At 47.7% G+C, this 22,522-nt stretch overlaps 2 protein-coding genes across 2 annotated transcripts in view; both read left to right on the top strand.

Annotated features, from left to right (window-relative positions):
• Positions 1 to 22,055, top strand: part of LOC311137616 (cytoplasmic FMR1-interacting protein 1 homolog) — a gene marked incomplete at its 3' end in the record, with an annotated part of 49,886 nt that extends 27,831 nt beyond the window's left edge. Inside the window, exons 7-9 of the mRNA XM_084172118.1 lie at positions 6,030 to 6,126; positions 21,171 to 21,299; positions 22,014 to 22,055. Coding sequence (XP_084028244.1) covers positions 6,030 to 6,126; positions 21,171 to 21,299; positions 22,014 to 22,055 — 268 coding nt within the window. The remainder of the gene's footprint in view (positions 1 to 6,029; positions 6,127 to 21,170; positions 21,300 to 22,013) is intronic.
• Positions 21,265 to 22,522, top strand: part of LOC311137482 (cytoplasmic FMR1-interacting protein 1 homolog) — an 82,105-nt gene continuing 80,847 nt past the window's right edge. Inside the window, exon 1 of the mRNA XM_084172020.1 lies at positions 21,265 to 21,478. The gene's annotated coding sequence lies outside the window, so the exon portion shown is untranslated. The remainder of the gene's footprint in view (positions 21,479 to 22,522) is intronic.

Here is a 22,522-nt window from a genome sequence, read left to right as displayed (position 1 = left end):
ATACTTATGTAATTAAGGTATTTCTGTTTTTAATACATTTGCAATGATTCTAAAAACCTGTTTTCACTTTGTCATGGGGTATTGTGTGTAGATTGATGAGGGGAAACAATTATTTAATCCATTTTAGAATAAGGCTGTAACGTAACAAAATGGAAAAAGTCAAGGTGTCTGAATACTTTCCGAATACTTTAGTGAACATTTTTCTTTGCCAAGATAATCCATCCACCTGACAGGTGTGGCATATCATGAAGCTGATTAAACAGCATGATCATTAAACAGGTGCACCTTGTGCTGATGACAATAAATGGCCGCTCTAAAATGTGCAGTTTTGTCACACAACACAATGCCACAGATGTCTCAAGTTTTGAGGGAGCGTGCAATTGGGAGCATACAATCGTTTTAGAGAATTTGGTAGTACGTCCAACCGGCTTGTTGTGCCATCAAACCCCTGCAACTTACCCAGAATGCTGCAGCCCTCCTGGTTTTCAACCTTCCCAAGTTCTCCCATGTCACCCCGCTCCTCCGCCCACTCCACTGGCTTCCAGTTGAAGCTCACATCCACTACAACACCATGATGCTTACCTACGGAGCAGCAAGAGGAACTGCCCCTCCCTAACTTCAGGCTATGCTCCAACCCTCCACCCCAACCCGAGTCCCTACCGTCAGGCTATGCTCCAACCCTCCACCCCAACCCGAGTCCCTACCGTCAGGCTATGCTCCAACCCTGCACCCCAACCCGAGCACTCCGTCAGGCTATGCTCCAACCCTACACCCCAACCTGAGTCCCTACCGTCAGGCTATGCTCCAACCCTCCACCCCAACCTGAGTCCCTACCGTCAGGCTATGCTCCAACCCTACACCCCAACCTGAGTCCCTACCGTCAGGCTATGCTCCAACCCTCCACCCCAACCTGAGTCCCTACCGTCAGGCTATGCTCCAACCCTACACCCCAACCTGAGTCCCTACCGTCAGGCTATGCTCCAACCCTCCACCCCAACCTGAGTCCCTACCGTCAGGCTATGCTCCAACCCTCCACCCCAACCTGAGTCCCTACCGTCAGGCTATGCTCCAACCCTACACCCCAACCTGAGTCCCTACCGTCAGGCTATGCTCCAACCCTGCACCCCAACCTGAGTCCTTACCGTCAGGCTATGCTCCAACCCTGCACCCCAACCCGAGCACTCCGTCAGGCTATGCTCCAACCCTACACCCCAACCTGAGTCCCTACCGTCAGGCTATGCTCCAACCCTCCACCCCAACCTGAGTCCCTACCGTCAGGCTATGCTCCAACCCTGCACCCCAACCCGAGCACTCCGTCAGGCTATGCTCCAACCCTACACCCCAACCTGAGTCCCTACCGTCAGGCTATGCTCCAACCCTGCACCCCAACCCGAGCACTCCGTCAGGCTATGCTCCAACCCTACACCCCAACCTGAGTCCCTACCGTCAGGCTATGCTCCAACCCTCCACCCCAACCTGAGTCCCTACCGTCAGGCTATACTCCAACCCTACACCCCAACCTGAGTCCCTACCGTCAGGCTATGCTCCAACCCTCCACCCCAACCTGAGTCCCTACCGTCAGGCTATGCTCCAACCCTACACCCCAACCTGAGTCCCTACCGTCAGGCTATGCTCCAACCCTCCACCCCAACCTGAGTCCCTACCGTCAGGCTATGCTCCAACCCTCCACCCCAACCTGAGTCCCTACCGTCAGGCTATGCTCCAACCCTACACCCCAACCTGAGTCCCTACCGTCAGGCTATGCTCCAACCCTGCACCCCAACCTGAGTCCCTACCGTCAGGCTATGCTCCAACCCTGCACCCCAACCCGAGCACTCCGTCAGGCTATGCTCCAACCCTACACCCCAACCTGAGTCCCTACCGTCAGGCTATGCTCCAACCCTCCACCCCAACCTGAGTCCCTACCGTCAGGCTATGCTCCAACCCTACACCCCAACCTGAGTCCCTACCGTCAGGCTATGCTCCAACCCTCCACCCCAACCTGAGTCCCTACCGTCAGGCTATGCTCCAACCCTACACCCCAACCTGAGTCCCTACCGTCAGGCTATGCTCCAACCCTCCACCCCAACCTGAGTCCCTACCGTCAGGCTATGCTCCAACCCTCCACCCCAACCTGAGTCCCTACCGTCAGGCTATGCTCCAACCCTCCACCCCAACCTGAGTCCCTACCGTCAGGCTATGCTCCAACCCTGCACCCCAACCTGAGTCCCTACCGTCAGGCTATGCTCCAACCCTGCACCCCAACCTGAGTCCCTACCGTCAGGCTATGCTCCAACCCTACACCCCAACCCGAACACTCCGTCAGGCTATGCTCCAACCCTACACCCCAACCCGAGTCCCTACCGTCAGGCTATGCTCCAACCCTCCACCCCAACCCGAGCACTCCGTCAGGCTATGCTCCAACCCTCCACCCCAACCTGAGTCCCTACCGTCAGGCTATGCTCCAACCCTCCACCCCAACCTGAGTCCCTACCGTCAGGCTATGCTCCAACCCTACACCCCAACCCGAACACTCCGTCAGGCTATGCTCCAACCCTACACCCCAACCCGAACACTCCGTCAGGCTATGCTCCAACCCTACACCCCAACCTGAGTCCCTACCGTCAGGCTATGCTCCAACCCTGCACCCCAACCCGAACACTCCGTCAGGCTATGCTCCAACCCTCCACCCCAACCCGAGCACTCCGTCAGGCTCTGCTCCAACCCTACACCCCAACCCGAGCACTCCGTCAGGCTCTGCTCCAACCCTCCACCCCAACCCGAGCACTCCGTCAGGCTATGCTCCAACCCTCCACCCCAACCCGAGTCCCTACCGTCAGGCTCTGCTCCAACCCTCCACCCCAACCAGAGCACTCCGTCAGGCTATGCTCCAACCCTCCACCCCAACCTGAGTCCCTACCGTCAGGCTATGCTCCAACCCTCCACCCCAACCCGAGTCCCTACCGTCAGGCTATGCTCCAACCCTCCACCCCAACCCGAGTCCCTACCGTCAGGCTATGCTCCAACCCTCCACCCCAACCCGAGTCCCTACCGTCAGGCTATGCTCCAACCCTCCACCCCAACCCGAACACTCCGTCAGGCTATGCTCCAACCCTCCACCCCAACCCGAGCACTCCGTCAGGCTATGCTCCAACCCTCCACCCCAACCCGAGCACTCCGTCAGGCTATGCTCCAACCCTCCACCCCAACCCGAGCACTCCGTCAGGCTATGCTCCAACCCTCCACCCCAACCCGAGTCCCTACCGTCAGGCTCTGCTCCAACCCTCCACCCCAACCAGAGCACTCCATCAGGCTATGCTCCAACCCTCCACCCCAACCCGAGTCCCTACCGTCAGGCTCTGCTCCAACCCTCCACTCCAACCAGAGCACTCCGTCAGGCTATGCTCCAACCCTCCACCCCAACCTGAGTCCCTACCGTCAGGCTATGCTCCAACCCTCCACCCCAACCCGAGTCCCTACCGTCAGGCTATGCTCCAACCCTCCACCCCAACCCGAGTCCCTACCGTCAGGCTATGCTCCAACCCTCCACCCCAACCCGAGTCCCTACCGTCAGGCTATTGTCCAACCCTCCACCCCAACCCGAACACTCCGTCAGGCTATGCTCCAACCCTCCACCCCAACCCGAGCACTCCGTCAGGCTATGCTCCAACCCTCCACCCCAACCCGAGCACTCCGTCAGGCTATGCTCCAACCCTCCACCCCAACCCGAGCACTCCGTCAGGCTATGCTCCAACCCTCCACCCCAACCCGAGCACTCCGTCAGGCTATGCTCCAACCCTCCACCCCAACCCGAGCACTCCGTCAGGCTCTGCTCCAACCCTCCACCCCAACCCGAACACTCCGTCCTCCTCACCTCCCCATTGTGATGGTGTGGCGCAATGAGGTAATGACGGAATTTACCCCAATCTGCCACCATCTACCACAAAGTGTTATGGCATAAGCTCAAAACTTTTAATTGAGGAACCACTGTTGACACTAGACACTACATATACACTACATAGACACTAGACACTACATAGACACTAGATAGACACTAGATAGACACTACATAGACACTAGACACTACATAGACACTACATAGACACTACATAGACACTACATAGACACTACATAGACACTAGACACTACATAGACACTAGACTCTTCTCCATGTTCTTCTTTGCAATAGAGCAGATAAACCTTCGCGTAGGGGTGGTCATCTCTCCAGACAGAATGCAGGTGGATGTTCTATCTAAAAACTCTCCACCCATCAGCCATGAATAAACAATTGTTTTCTGTAACTGGTAAATTGCCTCTTATTGGTGTTCGATAGCCCCATCTAGTGGTGTCTCTGGCTCCCTACTCTATTACAATCCTGTCTTATTTATTCTGAGGAAATGTTCACGTGGTAAAATGGTTCACATGTAAAAACAATCATTTATGATATTTCTCCGTCCGCTTTTGTATATATGGTACAGTTGAAGTCGGAAGTTTACATACACCTTAGCCAAATACATTTAAACTCAGTTTTTCACAATTCCTGACATTTAATCCTAGTAAAAATTCCCTGTTTTAGGTCAGTTAGGATCACCACTTTATTTTAAGAATGTGAAATGTCAGAATAATAGTAGAGAGAATGATTTATTTCAGCTTTTATTTCTTTCATCACATTCCCAGTGGGTCAGAAGTTTACATACACTCAATTAGTATTTGGTAGCATTGCCTTTAAATTGTTTAACTTGGGTCTAACGTTTCGGGTAGCCTTCCACAAGCTTCCCACAATAAGTTGGGTGAATTTTGGCCCATTCCTCCTGACAGAGCTGGTGTAACTGAGTCAGGTTTGTAGGCCTCCTTGTTCGCACACGCTTTTTCAGTTCTGCCCACAATTGTTCTATAGGATTGAGGTCAGGGCTTTGTGATGGCCACTCCAATACCTTGACTTTGTTGTCCTTAAGCCATTTTGCCACAACTTTGGAAGTATGCTTGGGGTCATTGTCCATTTGGAAGACCCATTTGCGACCAAGCTTTAACTTCCTGACTGATGTCTTGAGATGTTGCTTCAATATATCCACATCATTTTCCTTCCTCATGATGCCATCTATTTTGTGAAGTGCACCAGTCCCTCCTGCAGCAAAGCACCCCCACAGCATGATGCTGCCACCCCCGTGCTTCACGGTTGGGATGGTGTTCTTCGGCTTGCAAGCGTCCCCCTTTTTCCTCCAAACATAACGATGGTCATTATGGCCAAACAGTTCTATTTTAATTTCATCAGACCAGAGGACATTTCTCCAAAAAGTACGATCTTTGTCCCCATGTACAGTTGCAAACCGTAGTCTGGCTTTTTTATGGCGGTTTTGGAGCAGTGGCTTCTTCCTTGCTGAGCGGCCTTTCAGGTTATGTCGATATAGGACTCGTTTTACTGTGGATATAGATACTTTTGTACCTGTTTCCTCCAGCATCTTCACAAGGTCCTTTGCTGTTGTTCTGGGATTGATTTGCACTTTTCGCACCAAAGTACGTTCATCTCTAGGAGACAGAACGCGTCTCCTTCCAGAACGCGTCTCCTTCCTGAACAGTGAACATTACACTCAGAAGTTCCAAAAGAATAAAGACATTTCAAATGCCATATTATGTCTATATACAGTGTTGTAACGATGTGCAAATAGTTAAAGTACAAATGGGAAAATAAATAAACATAAATATGGGTTGTATTTACAATGGTGTTTCACCCAAAAGATATGGGAGTTTATCAAAATTGGGTTTGTTTTCTAATTCTTTGTGGATCTGTGTAATCTGAGGTAAATATGTGTCTCTAATATGGTCATACATTTGGCTGGAGGTTAGGAAGTGCAGCTCAGTTTCCACCTCATTTTGTGGGCAGTGTGCACATAGCCTGTCTTCTCTTGAGAGCCAGGTCTGCCTACGGCGACCTCTCTCAATAGCAAGGCTATGCTCACTTAGTCTGTACATAGTCAAATCTTTCCTTAATTTTGGTCCCTCTACCCCTCCCTCTCCTCTCCCCCCTGTAGAGCTGCCCAGTTCCTCAGGAAGATGTCAGAACCCTCATCCATCCAGGAGTCTCAGAACCTCTCCATGTTTCTGGCCAACCACAACAAGATAACTCAGGTAACACACATACACCTGGCCAACCACAACAAGATAACTCAGGTAACACACACACACACCTGGCCAACCACAACAAGATAACTCAGGTAACACACACACACACCTGGCCAACCACAACAAGATAACTCAGGTAACACACATACACCTGGCCAACCACAACAAGATAACTCAGGTAACACACACACACCTGGCCAACCACAACAAGATAACTCAGGTAACACACACACACCTGGCCAACCACAACAAGATAACTCAGGTAACACACACACACACACCTGGCCAACCACAACAAGATAACTCAGGTAACACACACACACACACCTGGCCAACCACAACAAGATAACTCAGGTAACACACACACACCTGGCCAACCACAACAAGATAACTCGGGTAACACACACACACCTGGCCAACCACAACAAGATAACTCAGGTAACACACACACACCTGGCCAACCACAACAAGATAACTCAGGTAACACACACACACCTGGCCAACCACAACAAGATAACTCAGGTAACACACACACACCTGGCCAACCACAACAAGATAACTCAGGTAACACACACACACCTGGCCAACCACAACAAGATAACTCAGGTAACACACATACACCTGGCCAACCACAACAAGATAACTCAGGTAACACACACACACCTGGCCAACCACAACAAGATAACTCAGGTAACACACACACACCTGGCCAACCACAACAAGATAACTCAGGTAACACACACACACCTGGCCAACCACAACAAGATAACTCAGGTAACACACACACACCTGGCCAACCACAACAAGATAACTCAGGTAACACACACACACCTGGCCAACCACAACAAGATAACTCAGGTAACACACACACACACCTGGCCAACCACAACAAGATAACTCAGGTAACACACACACACCTGGCCAACCACAACAAGATAACTCAGGTAACACACACACACACACCTGGCCAACCACAACAAGATAACTCAGGTAACACACACACCTGGCCAACCACAACAAGATAACTCAGGTAACACACACACACCTGGCCAACCACAACAAGATAACTCAGGTAACACACACACACCTGGCCAACCACAACAAGATAACTCAGGTAACACACACACACCTGGCCAACCACAACAAGATAACTCAGGTAACACACACACCTGGCCAACCACAACAAGATAACTCGGGTAACACACACACACCTGGCCAACCACAACAAGATCACTCAGGTAACACACACACACCTGGCCAACCACAACAAGATAACTCAGGTAACACACACACACCTGGCCAACCACAACAAGATAACTCAGGTAACACACATACACCTGGCCAACCACAACACGATAACTCAGGTAACACACACACACCTGGCCAACCACAACAAGATAACTCAGGTAACACACACACACCTGGCCAACCACAACAAGATAACTCAGGTAACACACACACACCTGGCCAACCACAACAAGATAACTCAGGTAACACACATACACCTGGCCAACCACAACAAGATAACTCAGGTAACACACACACACCTGGCCAACCACAACAAGATAACTCAGGTAACACACACACACCTGGCCAACCACAACAAGATAACTCAGGTAACACACACACACCTGGCCAACCACAACAAGATAACTCAGGTAACACACACACACCTGGCCAACCACAACAAGATAACTCAGGTAACACACACACCTGGCCAACCACAACAAGATAACTCGGGTAACACACACACACCTGGCCAACCACAACAAGATCACTCAGGTAACACACACACACCTGGCCAACCACAACAAGATAACTCAGGTAACACACACACACCTGGCCAACCACAACAAGATAACTCAGGTAACACACACACACCTGGCCAACCACAACACGATAACTCAGGTAACACACACACACCTGGCCAACCACAACAAGATAACTCAGGTAACACACACACACCTGGCCAACCACAACAAGATAACTCAGGTAACACACACACACCTGGCCAACCACAACAAGATAACTCAGGTAACACACATACACCTGGCCAACCACAACAAGATAACTCAGGTAACACACACACACCTGGCCAACCACAACAAGATAACTCAGGTAACACACACACACCTGGCCAACCACAACAAGATAACTCAGGTAACACACACACACCTGGCCAACCACAACAAGATAACTCAGGTAACACACACACACCTGGCCAACCACAACAAGATAACTCAGGTAACACACATACACCTGGCCAACCACAACAAGATAACTCAGGTAACACACACACACCTGGCCAACCACAACAAGATAACTCGGGTAACACACACACACCTGGCCAACCACAACAAGATCACTCAGGTAACACACACACACCTGGCCAACCACAACAAGATAACTCAGGTAACACACACACACCTGGCCAACCACAACAAGATAACTCAGGTAACACACACACACCTGGCCAACCACAACAAGATAACTCAGGTAACACACACACACCTGGCCAACCACAACAAGATAACTCAGGTAACACACACACACCTGGCCAACCACAACAAGATAACTCAGGTAACACACACACACCTGGCCAACCACAACAAGATAACTCAGGTAACACACACACACACACCTGGCCAACCACAACAAGATAACTCAGGTAACACACATACACCTGGCCAACCACAACAAGATAACTCAGGTAACACACATACACCTGGCCAACCACAACAAGATAACTCAGGTAACACACACACACCTGGCCAACCACAACAAGATAACTCAGGTAACACACACACACCTGGCCAACCACAACAAGATAACTCAGGTAACACACACACACCTGGCCAACCACAACAAGATAACTCAGGTAACACACACACACCTGGCCAACCACAACAAGATAACTCAGGTAACACACACACACCTGGCCAACCACAACAAGATAACTCAGGTAACACACACACACACACCTGGCCAACCACAACAAGATAACTCAGGTAACACACATACACCTGGCCAACCACAACAAGATAACTCAGGTAACACACATACACCTGGCCAACCACAACAAGATAACTCAGGTAACACACACACACCTGGCCAACCACAACAAGATAACTCAGGTAACACACACACACCTGGCCAACCACAACAAGATAACTCAGGTAACACACATACACCTGGCCAACCACAACAAGATAACTCAGGTAACACACATACACCTGGCCAACCACAACAAGATAACTCAGGTAACACACACACACCTGGCCAACCACAACAAGATAACTCAGGTAACACACACACACCTGGCCAACCACAACAAGATAACTCAGGTAACACACATACACCTGGCCAACCACAACAAGATAACTCAGGTAACACACACACACCTGGCCAACCACAACAAGATAACTCAGGTAACACACACACACCTGGCCAACCACAACGAGATAACTCAGGTAACACACATACACCTGGCCAACCACAACAAGATAACTCAGGTAACACACACACACCTGGCCAACCACAACAAGATAACTCAGGTAACACACACACACCTGGCCAACCACAACAAGATAACTCAGGTAACACACACACACCTGGCCAACCACAACAAGATAACTCAGGTAACACACACACACCTGGCCAACCACAACAAGATAACTCAGGTAACACACACACACCTGGCCAACCACAACAAGATAACTCGGGTAACACACACACACCTGGCCAACCACAACAAGATAACTCGGGTAACACACACACACACCTGGCCAACCACAACAAGATAACTCAGGTAACACACATACACCTGGCCAACCACAACAAGATAACTCAGGTAACACACACACACCTGGCCAACCACAACAAGATAACTCAGGTAACACACACACACCTGGCCAACCACAACAAGATAACTCAGGTAACACACACACACACACCTGGCCAACCACAACAAGATAACTCAGGTAACACACACACACACATCTGGCCAACCACAACAAGATAACTCAGGTAACACACACACACCTGGCCAACCACAACAAGATAACTCGGGTAACACACACACACCTGGCCAACCACAACAAGATAACTCAGGTAACACACACACACCTGGCCAACCACAACAAGATAACTCAGGTAACACACACACACCTGGCCAACCACAACAAGATAACTCAGGTAACACACACACACCTGGCCAACCACAACAAGATAACTCAGGTAACACACACACACCTGGCCAACCACAACAAGATAACTCAGGTAACACACATACACCTGGCCAACCACAACAAGATAACTCAGGTAACACACACACACCTGGCCAACCACAACAAGATAACTCAGGTAACACACACACACCTGGCCAACCACAACAAGATAACTCAGGTAACACACACACACCTGGCCAACCACAACAAGATAACTCAGGTAACACACACACACCTGGCCAACCACAACAAGATAACTCAGGTAACACACACACACCTGGCCAACCACAACAAGATAACTCAGGTAACACACACACACCTGGCCAACCACAACAAGATAACTCAGGTAACACACACACACACCTGGCCAACCACAACAAGATAACTCGGGTAACACACACACACCTGGCCAACCACAACAAGATAACTCGGGTAACACACACACACCTGGCCAACCACAACAAGATAACTCAGGTAACACACACACACCTGGCCAACCACAACAAGATAACTCAGGTAACACACACACACCTGGCCAACCACAACAAGATAACTCGGGTAACACACACACACCTGGCCAACCACAACAAGATCACTCAGGTAACACACACACACCTGGCCAACCACAACAAGATAACTCAGGTAACACACACACACCTGGCCAACCACAACAAGATAACTCAGGTAACACACACACACCTGGCCAACCACAACAAGATAACTCAGGTAACACACACACACCTGGCCAACCACAACAAGATAACTCAGGTAACACACACACACCTGGCCAACCACAACAAGATAACTCAGGTAACACACACACACACACCTGGCCAACCACAACAAGATAACTCAGGTAACACACACACACACACCTGGCCAACCACAACAAGATAACTCAGGTAACACACACACACCTGGCCAACCACAACAAGATAACTCGGGTAACACACACACACCTGGCCAACCACAACAAGATAACTCAGGTAACACACACACACCTGGCCAACCACAACAAGATAACTCAGGTAACACACACACACCTGGCCAACCACAACAAGATAACTCAGGTAACACACACACACCTGGCCAACCACAACAAGATAACTCAGGTAACACACACACACCTGGCCAACCACAACAAGATAACTCAGGTAACACACATACACCTGGCCAACCACAACAAGATAACTCAGGTAACACACACACACCTGGCCAACCACAACAAGATAACTCAGGTAACACACACACACCTGGCCAACCACAACAAGATAACTCAGGTAACACACACACACCTGGCCAACCACAACAAGATAACTCAGGTAACACACACACACCTGGCCAACCACAACAAGATAACTCAGGTAACACACACACACCTGGCCAACCACAACACGATAACTCAGGTAACACACACACACCTGGCCAACCACAACAAGATAACTCAGGTAACACACACACACCTGGCCAACCACAACAAGATAACTCAGGTAACACACACACACCTGGCCAACCACAACAAGATAACTCAGGTAACACACACACACCTGGCCAACCACAACAAGATAACTCGGGTAACACACACACACCTGGCCAACCACAACAAGATCACTCAGGTAACACACACACACCTGGCCAACCACAACAAGATAACTCAGGTAACACACACACACCTGGCCAACCACAACAAGATAACTCAGGTAACACACACACACACACCTGGCCAACCACAACAAGATAACTCAGGTAACACACACACACACACCTGGCCAACCACAACAAGATAACTCGGGTAACACACACACACCTGGCCAACCACAACAAGATAACTCGGGTAACACACACACACCTGGCCAACCACAACAAGATAACTCAGGTAACACACACACACCTGGCCAACCACAACAAGATAACTCAGGTAACACACACACACCTGGCCAACCACAACAAGATAACTCAGGTAACACACACACACCTGGCCAACCACAACAAGATAACTCAGGTAACACACACACACCTGGCCAACCACAACAAGATAACTCAGGTAACACACATACACCTGGCCAACCACAACAAGATAACTCAGGTAACACACACACACCTGGCCAACCACAACAAGATAACTCAGGTAACACACACACACCTGGCCAACCACAACAAGATAACTCAGGTAACACACACACACCTGGCCAACCACAACAAGATAACTCAGGTAACACACACACACCTGGCCAACCACAACAAGATAACTCAGGTAACACACACACACCTGGCCAACCACAACAAGATAACTCAGGTAACACACACACACCTGGCCAACCACAACAAGATAACTCAGGTAACACACACACACACCTGGCCAACCACAACAAGATAACTCGGGTAACACACACACACCTGGCCAACCACAACAAGATAACTCGGGTAACACACACACACCTGGCCAACCACAACAAGATAACTCAGGTAACACACACACACCTGGCCAACCACAACAAGATAACTCAGGTAACACACACCCACCTGGCCAACCACAACAAGATAACTCGGGTAACACACACACACCTGGCCAACCACAACAAGATCACTCAGGTAACACACACACACCTGGCCAACCACAACAAGATAACTCAGGTAACACACACACACCTGGCCAACCACAACAAGATAACTCAGGTAACACACACACACCTGGCCAACCACAACACGATAACTCAGGTAACACACACACACCTGGCCAACCACAACAAGATAACTCAGGTAACACACACACACCTGGCCAACCACAACAAGATAACTCAGGTAACACACACACACCTGGCCAACCACAACAAGATAACTCAGGTAACACACATACACCTGGCCAACCACAACAAGATAACTCAGGTAACACACATACACCTGGCCAACCACAACAAGATAACTCAGGTAACACACACACACCTGGCCAACCACAACAAGATAACTCAGGTAACACACACACACCTGGCCAACCACAACAAGATAACTCAGGTAACACACATACACCTGGCCAACCACAACAAGATAACTCAGGTAACACACACACACCTGGCCAACCACAACAAGATAACTCAGGTAACACACACACACCTGGCCAACCACAACAAGATAACTCAGGTAACACACACACACCTGGCCAACCACAACAAGATAACTCAGGTAACACACACACACCTGGCCAACCACAACAAGATAACTCAGGTAACACACACACACCTGGCCAACCACAACAAGATAACTCAGGTAACACACACACACACCTGGCCAACCACAACAAGATAACTCAGGTAACACACACACACACCTGGCCAACCACAACAAGATAACTCGGGTAACACACACACACCTGGCCAACCACAACAAGATAACTCGGGTAACACACACACACCTGGCCAACCACAACAAGATAACTCAGGTAACACACACACACCTGGCCAACCACAACAAGATAACTCAGGTAACACACACACACCTGGCCAACCACAACAAGATAACTCGGGTAACACACACACACCTGGCCAACCACAACAAGATCACTCAGGTAACACACACACACCTGGCCAACCACAACAAGATAACTCAGGTAACACACACACACCTGGCCAACCACAACAAGATAACTCAGGTAACACACACACACCTGGCCAACCACAACAAGATAACTCAGGTAACACACACACACCTGGCCAACCACAACAAGATAACTCAGGTAACACACACACACCTGGCCAACCACAACAAGATAACTCAGGTAACACACACACACCTGGCCAACCACAACAAGATAACTCAGGTAACACACACACACACACCTGGCCAACCACAACAAGATAACTCAGGTAACACACATACACCTGGCCAACCACAACAAGATAACTCAGGTAACACACATACACCTGGCCAACCACAACAAGATAACTCAGGTAACACACACACACCTGGCCAACCACAACAAGATAACTCAGGTAACACACACACACCTGGCCAACCACAACAAGATAACTCAGGTAACACACACACACCTGGCCAACCACAACAAGATAACTCAGGTAACACACACACACCTGGCCAACCACAACAAGATAACTCAGGTAACACACACACACCTGGCCAACCACAACAAGATAACTCAGGTAACACACACACACACACCTGGCCAACCACAACAAGATAACTCAGGTAACACACACACACACACCTGGCCAACCACAACAAGATAACTCAGGTAACACACATACACTTGGCCAACCACAACAAGATAACTCAGGTAACACACACACACCTGGCCAACCACAACAAGATAACTCAGGTAACACACACACACCTGGCCAACCACAACAAGATAACTCAGATAACACACATACACCTGGCCAACCACAACAAGATAACTCAGGTAACACACATACACCTGGCCAACCACAACAAGATAACTCAGGTAACACACACACACCTGGCCAACCACAACAAGATAACTCAGGTAACACACACACACCTGGCCAACCACAACAAGATAACTCAGGTAACACACATACACCTGGCCAACCACAACAAGATAACTCAGGTAACACACACACACCTGGCCAACCACAACAAGATAACTCAGGTAACACACACACACCTGGCCAACCACAACAAGATAACTCAGGTAACACACACACACCTGGCCAACCACAACAAGATAACTCAGGTAACACACACACACCTGGCCAACCACAACAAGATAACTCAGGTAACACACACACACCTGGCCAACCACAACAAGATAACTCAGGTAACACACACACACACCTGGCCAACCACAACAAGATAACTCGGGTAACACACACACACCTGGCCAACCACAACAAGATAACTCGGGTAACACACACACACCTGGCCAACCACAACAAGATAACTCAGGTAACACACACACACCTGGCCAACCACAACAAGATAACTCAGGTAACACACACACCTGGCCAACCACAACAAGATAACTCGGGTAACACACACACACCTGGCCAACCACAACAAGATCACTCAGGTAACACACACACACCTGGCCAACCACAACAAGATAACTCAGGTAACACACACACACCTGGCCAACCACAACAAGATAACTCAGGTAACACACATACACCTGGCCAACCACAACAAGATAACTCAGGTAACACACATACACCTGGCCAACCACAACAAGATAACTCAGGTAACACACACACACCTGGCCAACCACAACAAGATAACTCAGGTAACACACACACACCTGGCCAACCACAACAAGATAACTCAGGTAACACACACACACCTGGCCAACCACAACAAGATAACTCAGGTAACACACACACACCTGGCCAACCACAACAAGATAACTCAGGTAACACACACACACCTGGCCAACCACAACAAGATAACTCAGGTAACACACACACACCTGGCCAACCACAACAAGATAACTCAGGTAACACACACACACACACCTGGCCAACCACAACAAGATAACTCAGGTAACACACATACACCTGGCCAACCACAACAAGATAACTCAGGTAACACACACACACCTGGCCAACCACAACAAGATAACTCAGGTAACACACACACACCTGGCCAACCACAACAAGATAACTCAGGTAACACACATACACCTGGCCAACCACAACAAGATAACTCAGGTAACACACATACACCTGGCCAACCACAACAAGATAACTCAGGTAACACACACACACCTGGCCAACCACAACAAGATAACTCAGGTAACACACACACACCTGGCCAACCACAACAAGATAACTCAGGTAACACACACACACACACCTGGCCAACCACAACAAGATAACTCAGGTAACACACACACACCTGGCCAACCACAACAAGATAACTCAGGTAACACACACACACCTGGCCAACCACAACAAGATAACTCAGGTAACACACACACACCTGGCCAACCACAACAAGATAACTCAGGTAACACACACACACCTGGCCAACCACAACAAGATAACTCGGGTAACACACACACACCTGGCCAACCACAACAAGATAACTCAGGTAACACACACACACCTGGCCAACCACAACAAGATAACTCGGGTAACACACACACACCTGGCCAACCACAACAAGATAACTCGGGTAACACACACACACCTGGCCAACCACAACAAGATAACTCAGGTAACACACACACACCTGGCCAACCACAACAAGATAACTCGGGGACATTCTACTCCAAAATGGTAATTAAATTATGCTTCTGTTAGTCCAGGACAGTTGAATTGTTTAATTTGATCTCTTGATCTCCATGAGATCACCAGCCACTTCTATATTTTAAATGAGCTAGCATAACGTTACTGTTTTTTAGCTAACAATTGTTAAATACATCTATTAATAGGGTTGGCTACACTTCCAGCATTAATAGCTAGCTATACTAAACAAAAATATAAAGGCAACATGTAAAGTGGTCCCATGTTTCATGAGCAGAAATAAAAGATCCCAGAAATTTTCCAGACGCACAAAAAGCTAATTTCTCTCAAATTTTGTGCACAAATTTATTTTCATCCCTGTTAGTGAGCATTTCTCCTTTGCCAAGATAATCCATCCACCTGACAGGTGTGGCATATCAAGAAGCTGATTAAACAGCATGATCATTACACAGGTGCACCTTGTGCTGGGGACAATAAAAGGCCACTCTAAAATGTGCAGTTTTGTCACACAACACAATGCCACAGAGGCCTGGCTCACAAGTGGGTGGGCCTATGCCCTCCCAGGCCCACCCATGTCTGTGCCCCTGCCCGGTCATGTGAAATCCATAGATTAGGGCCTAATGAATGTAACTCAGTAAAATCATTGAAATTGTTGCTTGTTGCGTTTATATTTTTGTTCAGTATACTTACCTTGTTGGTTTCTTGGACGATCTGATGAGTATCTGAGGAAGATATGGAACTTGTAACTTGTCACTCTGATCTTAAAAGCGTCTCGGCAGAAATGTTTATTTTATTATTATGTATCTTTTTTAGTTGCGGCGGTAAATTAATATACGGGAAACACTGCCGTTGGTCATTCTGGTGTGTTTCATCCCAACTCGACTGATGAAACTGAAATTCCAGTTACTAATAAGCAGCTATTAAGAAAATGACTGTAAAAACTGTTAAATCCCAGTGGATTGGCAAACGTACTGTAAATCATGTGACTAAACTGAATAAAAAGAAGAAGAAACTACACTATGAAACAAAGATAAATGACATAAAGAATTATAGTAAAAAGCTTTGGAGCACATTAAATGAAATTTTGGGAAAAAAGGCAAACTCAGCTCTATCATTTATTGAATCAGATGGCTCATTCATCACAAAACCCACAGATATTGCCAACTACTTTAATGATTATTTCATCGCCAACATTGGCAAACTTAGGCATGACATGCCAGAATCAAACGCTAACACTACACATCCAAGTATATCTGACCAAATACATTATTTTGAATTCCGTAAACTGAGTGTGAAAGAGATGAAATTATTATTGTTGGCTATCAGCAATGACAAATCACCTGTGACTGACAACTTGGATGGAATATTACTGAGGATGATACCGGTCGATATTGCCACTCCTATTTGCCATCTCTTCAATTTAAGCCTACTATAGTGTGTGCCCTCAGGCCTGGAGGGAAGCAAAAGTCATTCCACTACCTAAGAATAGTAAAGCCCCCTTTACTGGCTCAAATAGCCGACCAATCAGCCTCTTCCCAACCCTTAGGTAACTTTTTGAAAATATTGTGTTTGACCAGATAAAATGCTATTTTACAGTAAACAAATTGACAACAGACTTTCAGCACACTTATAAAGGACATTCAACAAGCACAGCACTTACACAAATGATTGGCTGAGAGAAATTGATGATAAAAAGATTGTGGGGGCTTTTGACATTATCGATTATAGTCTGTTGCTGGAAAACTTGGGTTTTGGCTTTACACCCCCTGCTATATTGTGGATAAAGAGTTCCCTGTCTAACAGAACACAGAGGGTGTTCTTTAATGGAAGCCTCTCCAACAAAAATCCAGGTAGAATCAGGAATTCCCCAGGGCAGCTGTCTAGGCCCTATATATGCTATATCGTGGACCATGGTGTTCTCCGTTTTGCTCTACTCTCACAAGCGTCACAGGACTCGTCTGAAGTTGGTACAGCCGACTTCTGTCTGTAGCGTTCTAACAGTTTGGACTACACACTAATATGACCCCTCCTGTAGAAAAAAAAAATGAATGGAAGTATAAATCGAGATAGTTTAGTGCCTAAAATAAGGGGTTAAATACATACATACATAAATACAGAACATATGAATAGTTTCCTGATCTCAGATATAGGACAGACGCTTCAGACACCTACTCATTCAAGGGTTTTTCTTTATTTTTACAGTTTTTTACATTGTAGAATAATAGTGAAGACATCAAAACTATGAAATAACACATATGGAATCATGTAGTAACCAAAAAAGTGTTAAACAAATCAAAATATATTTTATATTTGAGATTCTTCAAATAGCCACCCTTTGCCTTGATGACAGCTTTGCACACTCTTGGCATTCTCTCAACCAGCTTCATGAGGTAGTCACCTGGAATGCATTTCAATTAACAGGTGTGCCTTCTTAAAAGTTAATTTGTGGAATTTCTTTCCTCCTTAATGCGTTTGAGCCAATCAGTTGTGTTGTGACAAGGTAGGGAGAGTATACAGAAGATGGCCCTATTTGGTAAAAGACCAAGTCCATATTATGGCAAGAACAGCTCAAATAAGCAAAGAGAAACGACAGTCCATCATTACTTTAAAACATGAAGGTCAGTGAATACAGAACATTTCAAGAACTTTGAAAGTTTCTTCAAGTGCAGTCGCAAAAACCATCAAGCGCTATGATGAAACTAGCTCTCATGAGGACCGCCACAGGAAAGGAACACCCAGCGTTACCTCTGCTGCAGAGGATAAGTTCATTAGAGTTACCAGCCTCAGAAATTGCAGCCCAAATAAATGCTTCACAGAGTTCAAGTCACAGACACATCTCAACATCAACTTTTCAGAGGGGACTGTGTGAATCAGGCCTTCATGGTCGAATTGCTGCAAAGAAACCACCACTAAAGGACACCAATAAGAAGAGGAGACCTGCTTGGCCCAAGAAACACGAGCAATGGACATTAGACCGGTGGAAATGTGTCCTTTGGTCTGGAGTCCAAATCGGTTCCAACCAACGTGCCTTTATGAGATGCGGTGTGGGTGAACGGATGATCTCCGCATGTGTAGTTCCCACCGTAAAGCATGGAGGAGGAGGTGTTATGGTGTGGGGGTGCTTTGCTGGTGACTGTCTGTGATTTATTTAGAATTCAAGGCACACTTAACCAGCATGGCTACCACAGCATTCTGCAGCGATACGCCATCCAATCTGGTTTGGGTTTAGTGGGACTATCATTTGTTTTTCAACAGGACAATGACCCAACACACCTCCAGGCTGTGTAAGGGCTATTTTACCAAGAAGGAGAGTGATGGAGTGCTGCATCAGATGATCTGGCCTTCCAGGTGAAGCTGGTTGAGAGAATGCCAAGAGTGTGCAAAGCTGTCATCAAGGCAAAGGGTGGCTATTTGAAGAATCTCAAATATATTTTGATTTGTTTAACACTCTTTAATCGAAGAGCTAAATGATTCAATGGCATGACCATCTTAAAACAATTCCACATGTTAGCTTAGTAGAACCCCCCCCCCCCCCCCCGGGCTTAGACTCTAAAGGGTTAAATGTACACAGAGAGCTAACATCAATAACATGCATGTCAGTCTCTCCTGGCTCAAAGTGGAGGAGAGATTGACTTCATCACTGCTTGTCTTTGTGAGAGGTATTGACATGTTGAAAGCCCAGTACCCAAGTCCAGAAGATACTGGCAAGCTCACAGTACGACATGGAGCTCTATTCCACAAGGAACTCATGCAAGTGGTTAAATCAGATTTAAAAAACAGTTAAAAATACATCTTATGGAACAGCGAAGACTGTGAAGTCACACAACATACACACTATACACACACGTACACCTGGATTGTGTTGTAGTGGCCTGGGGTCACACACTTAATGTATTGTCAAATCTGTTGTAAAATCTATTCGAATGTTTAAACATTTAATTATAATGTATATTACTGCCTTAATGTTGCTGGACCCCAGAAAGAGTAGCTGCTGCCTTGACAGGAACTAATGGGGATCCATAATAAACCCCAGGAAGAGTAGCTGCTGCCTTGGCAGGAACTAATGGGGATCCATAATAAACCCCAGGAAGAGTAGCTGCTGCCTTGGCAGGAACTAATGGGGATCCATAATAAACCCCAGGAAGAGTAGCTGCTGCCTTGGCAGGAACTAATGGGGATCCATAAGAAACCCCAGGAAGAGTAGCTGCTGCCTTGGCAGGAACTAATGGGGATCCATAATAAACCCCAGGAAGAGTAGCTGCTGCCTTGGCAGGAACTAATGGGGATCCATAATAAACCCCAGGAAGAGTAGCTGCTGCCTTGGCAGGAACTAATGGGGATCCATAATAAACCCCAGGAAGAGTAGCCGCTACCTTGGCAGGAACTAATGGGGATCCATAATAAACCCCAGGAAGAGTAGCTGCTGCCTTGGCAGGAACTAATGGGGATCCATAATAAACCCCAGGAAGAGTAGCTGCTGCCTTGGCAGGAACTAATGGGGATCCATAATAAACCCCAGGAAGAGTAGCTGCTGCCTTGGCAGGAACTAATGGGGATCCATAATAAATACAAATACTGAAGTCATCTAAACGTCTCTCTCTCTCTCCAGTCTCTGCAGCAGCAGTTGGAGGTGATTAACGGCCATGATGAGCTGCTGGCTGACATAGTCAACCTGTGTGTTGATTACTATGAGAACAGGATGTACCTGACCCCCAACGAGAAACACATGCTGCTCAAGGTACACTACTGTCTGGCTGGCTGGCAGGCCGGGCTGCGTACCTAATGGCACCCTATTCCCTATATAGTGCACTACTTTAGACCAGAGAATGGCACCCTATTCCCTATATAGTGCACTACTTTAGACCAGAGAATGGCACCCTATTCCCTATATAGTGCACTACTTTAGACCAGAGAATGGCACCCTATTCCCTATATAGTGCACTACTTTAGACCAGAGAATGGCACCCTATTCCCTATATAGTGCACTACTTTAGACCAGAGAATGGCACCCTATTCCCTATATAGTGCACTACTTTAGACCAGAGAATGGCACCCTATTCCCTATAGAGTGCACTACTTTAGACCAGAGAATGGCACCCTATTCCCTATAGAGTGCACTACTTTAGACCAGAGAATGGCACCCTATTCCCTATATAGTGCACTACCTTTGACCAGAGAATGGCACCCTATTCCCTATATAGTGCACTACCTTTGACCAGAGAATGGCACCCTATTCCCTATATAGTGCACTACCTTTGACCAGGGCCCTATGGCACCCTATTCCCTATATAGTGCACTACCTTTGACCAGGGCCATAGGGGACTAGGGTGCCATGTAATACATGTCCCTGGATAACATCTATTAAGTGTATTGAGCTCCACCTCTCTGAACTTCAATGTGTCTGTACCTGTCTGTTACCTCTAAGTGATGGGGTTTGGTCTGTTACCTCTAGGTGATGGGGTTTGGTCTGTACCTGTCTGTTACCTCTAGGTGATGGGGTTTGGTCTGTACCTGTGTCTGTTACTTCTAGGTGATGGGGTTTGGTCTGTTACCTCTAGGTGATGGGGTTTGGTCTGTACCTGTCTGTTACCTCTAGGTGATGGGGTTTGGTCTGTACCTGTGTCTGTTACTTCTAGGTGATGGGGTTTGGTCTGTACCTGTCTGTTACCTCTAGGTGATGGGGTTTGGTCTGTACCTGTCTGTTACCTCTAGGTGATGGGGTTTGGTCTGTACCTGTCTGTTACCTCTAGGTGATGGGGTTTGGTCTGTATCTGTCTGTTACCTCTAGGTGATGGGGTTTGGTCTGTATCTGTGTCTGTTACCTCTAGGTGATGGGGTTTGGTCTGTGCCTGAGTGGCGCAGTGGTCTAAGGCACTGCATCGCAGTGCTAACTGTGCCACTAGAGATCCTGGTTCGAATCCAGGCTCTGTCGCAGCCGGCCGCAACCGGGAGACTCATGGG

This window comes from Coregonus lavaretus, assembly GCF_964263955.1.
Source record: "Coregonus lavaretus genome assembly, chromosome: 11".
Lineage (NCBI taxonomy): Eukaryota > Metazoa > Chordata > Actinopteri > Salmoniformes > Salmonidae > Coregonus > Coregonus lavaretus.
Note: the sequence above shows the minus strand (reverse complement) of the source record. Positions and strands in the feature narration are given on the sequence as shown.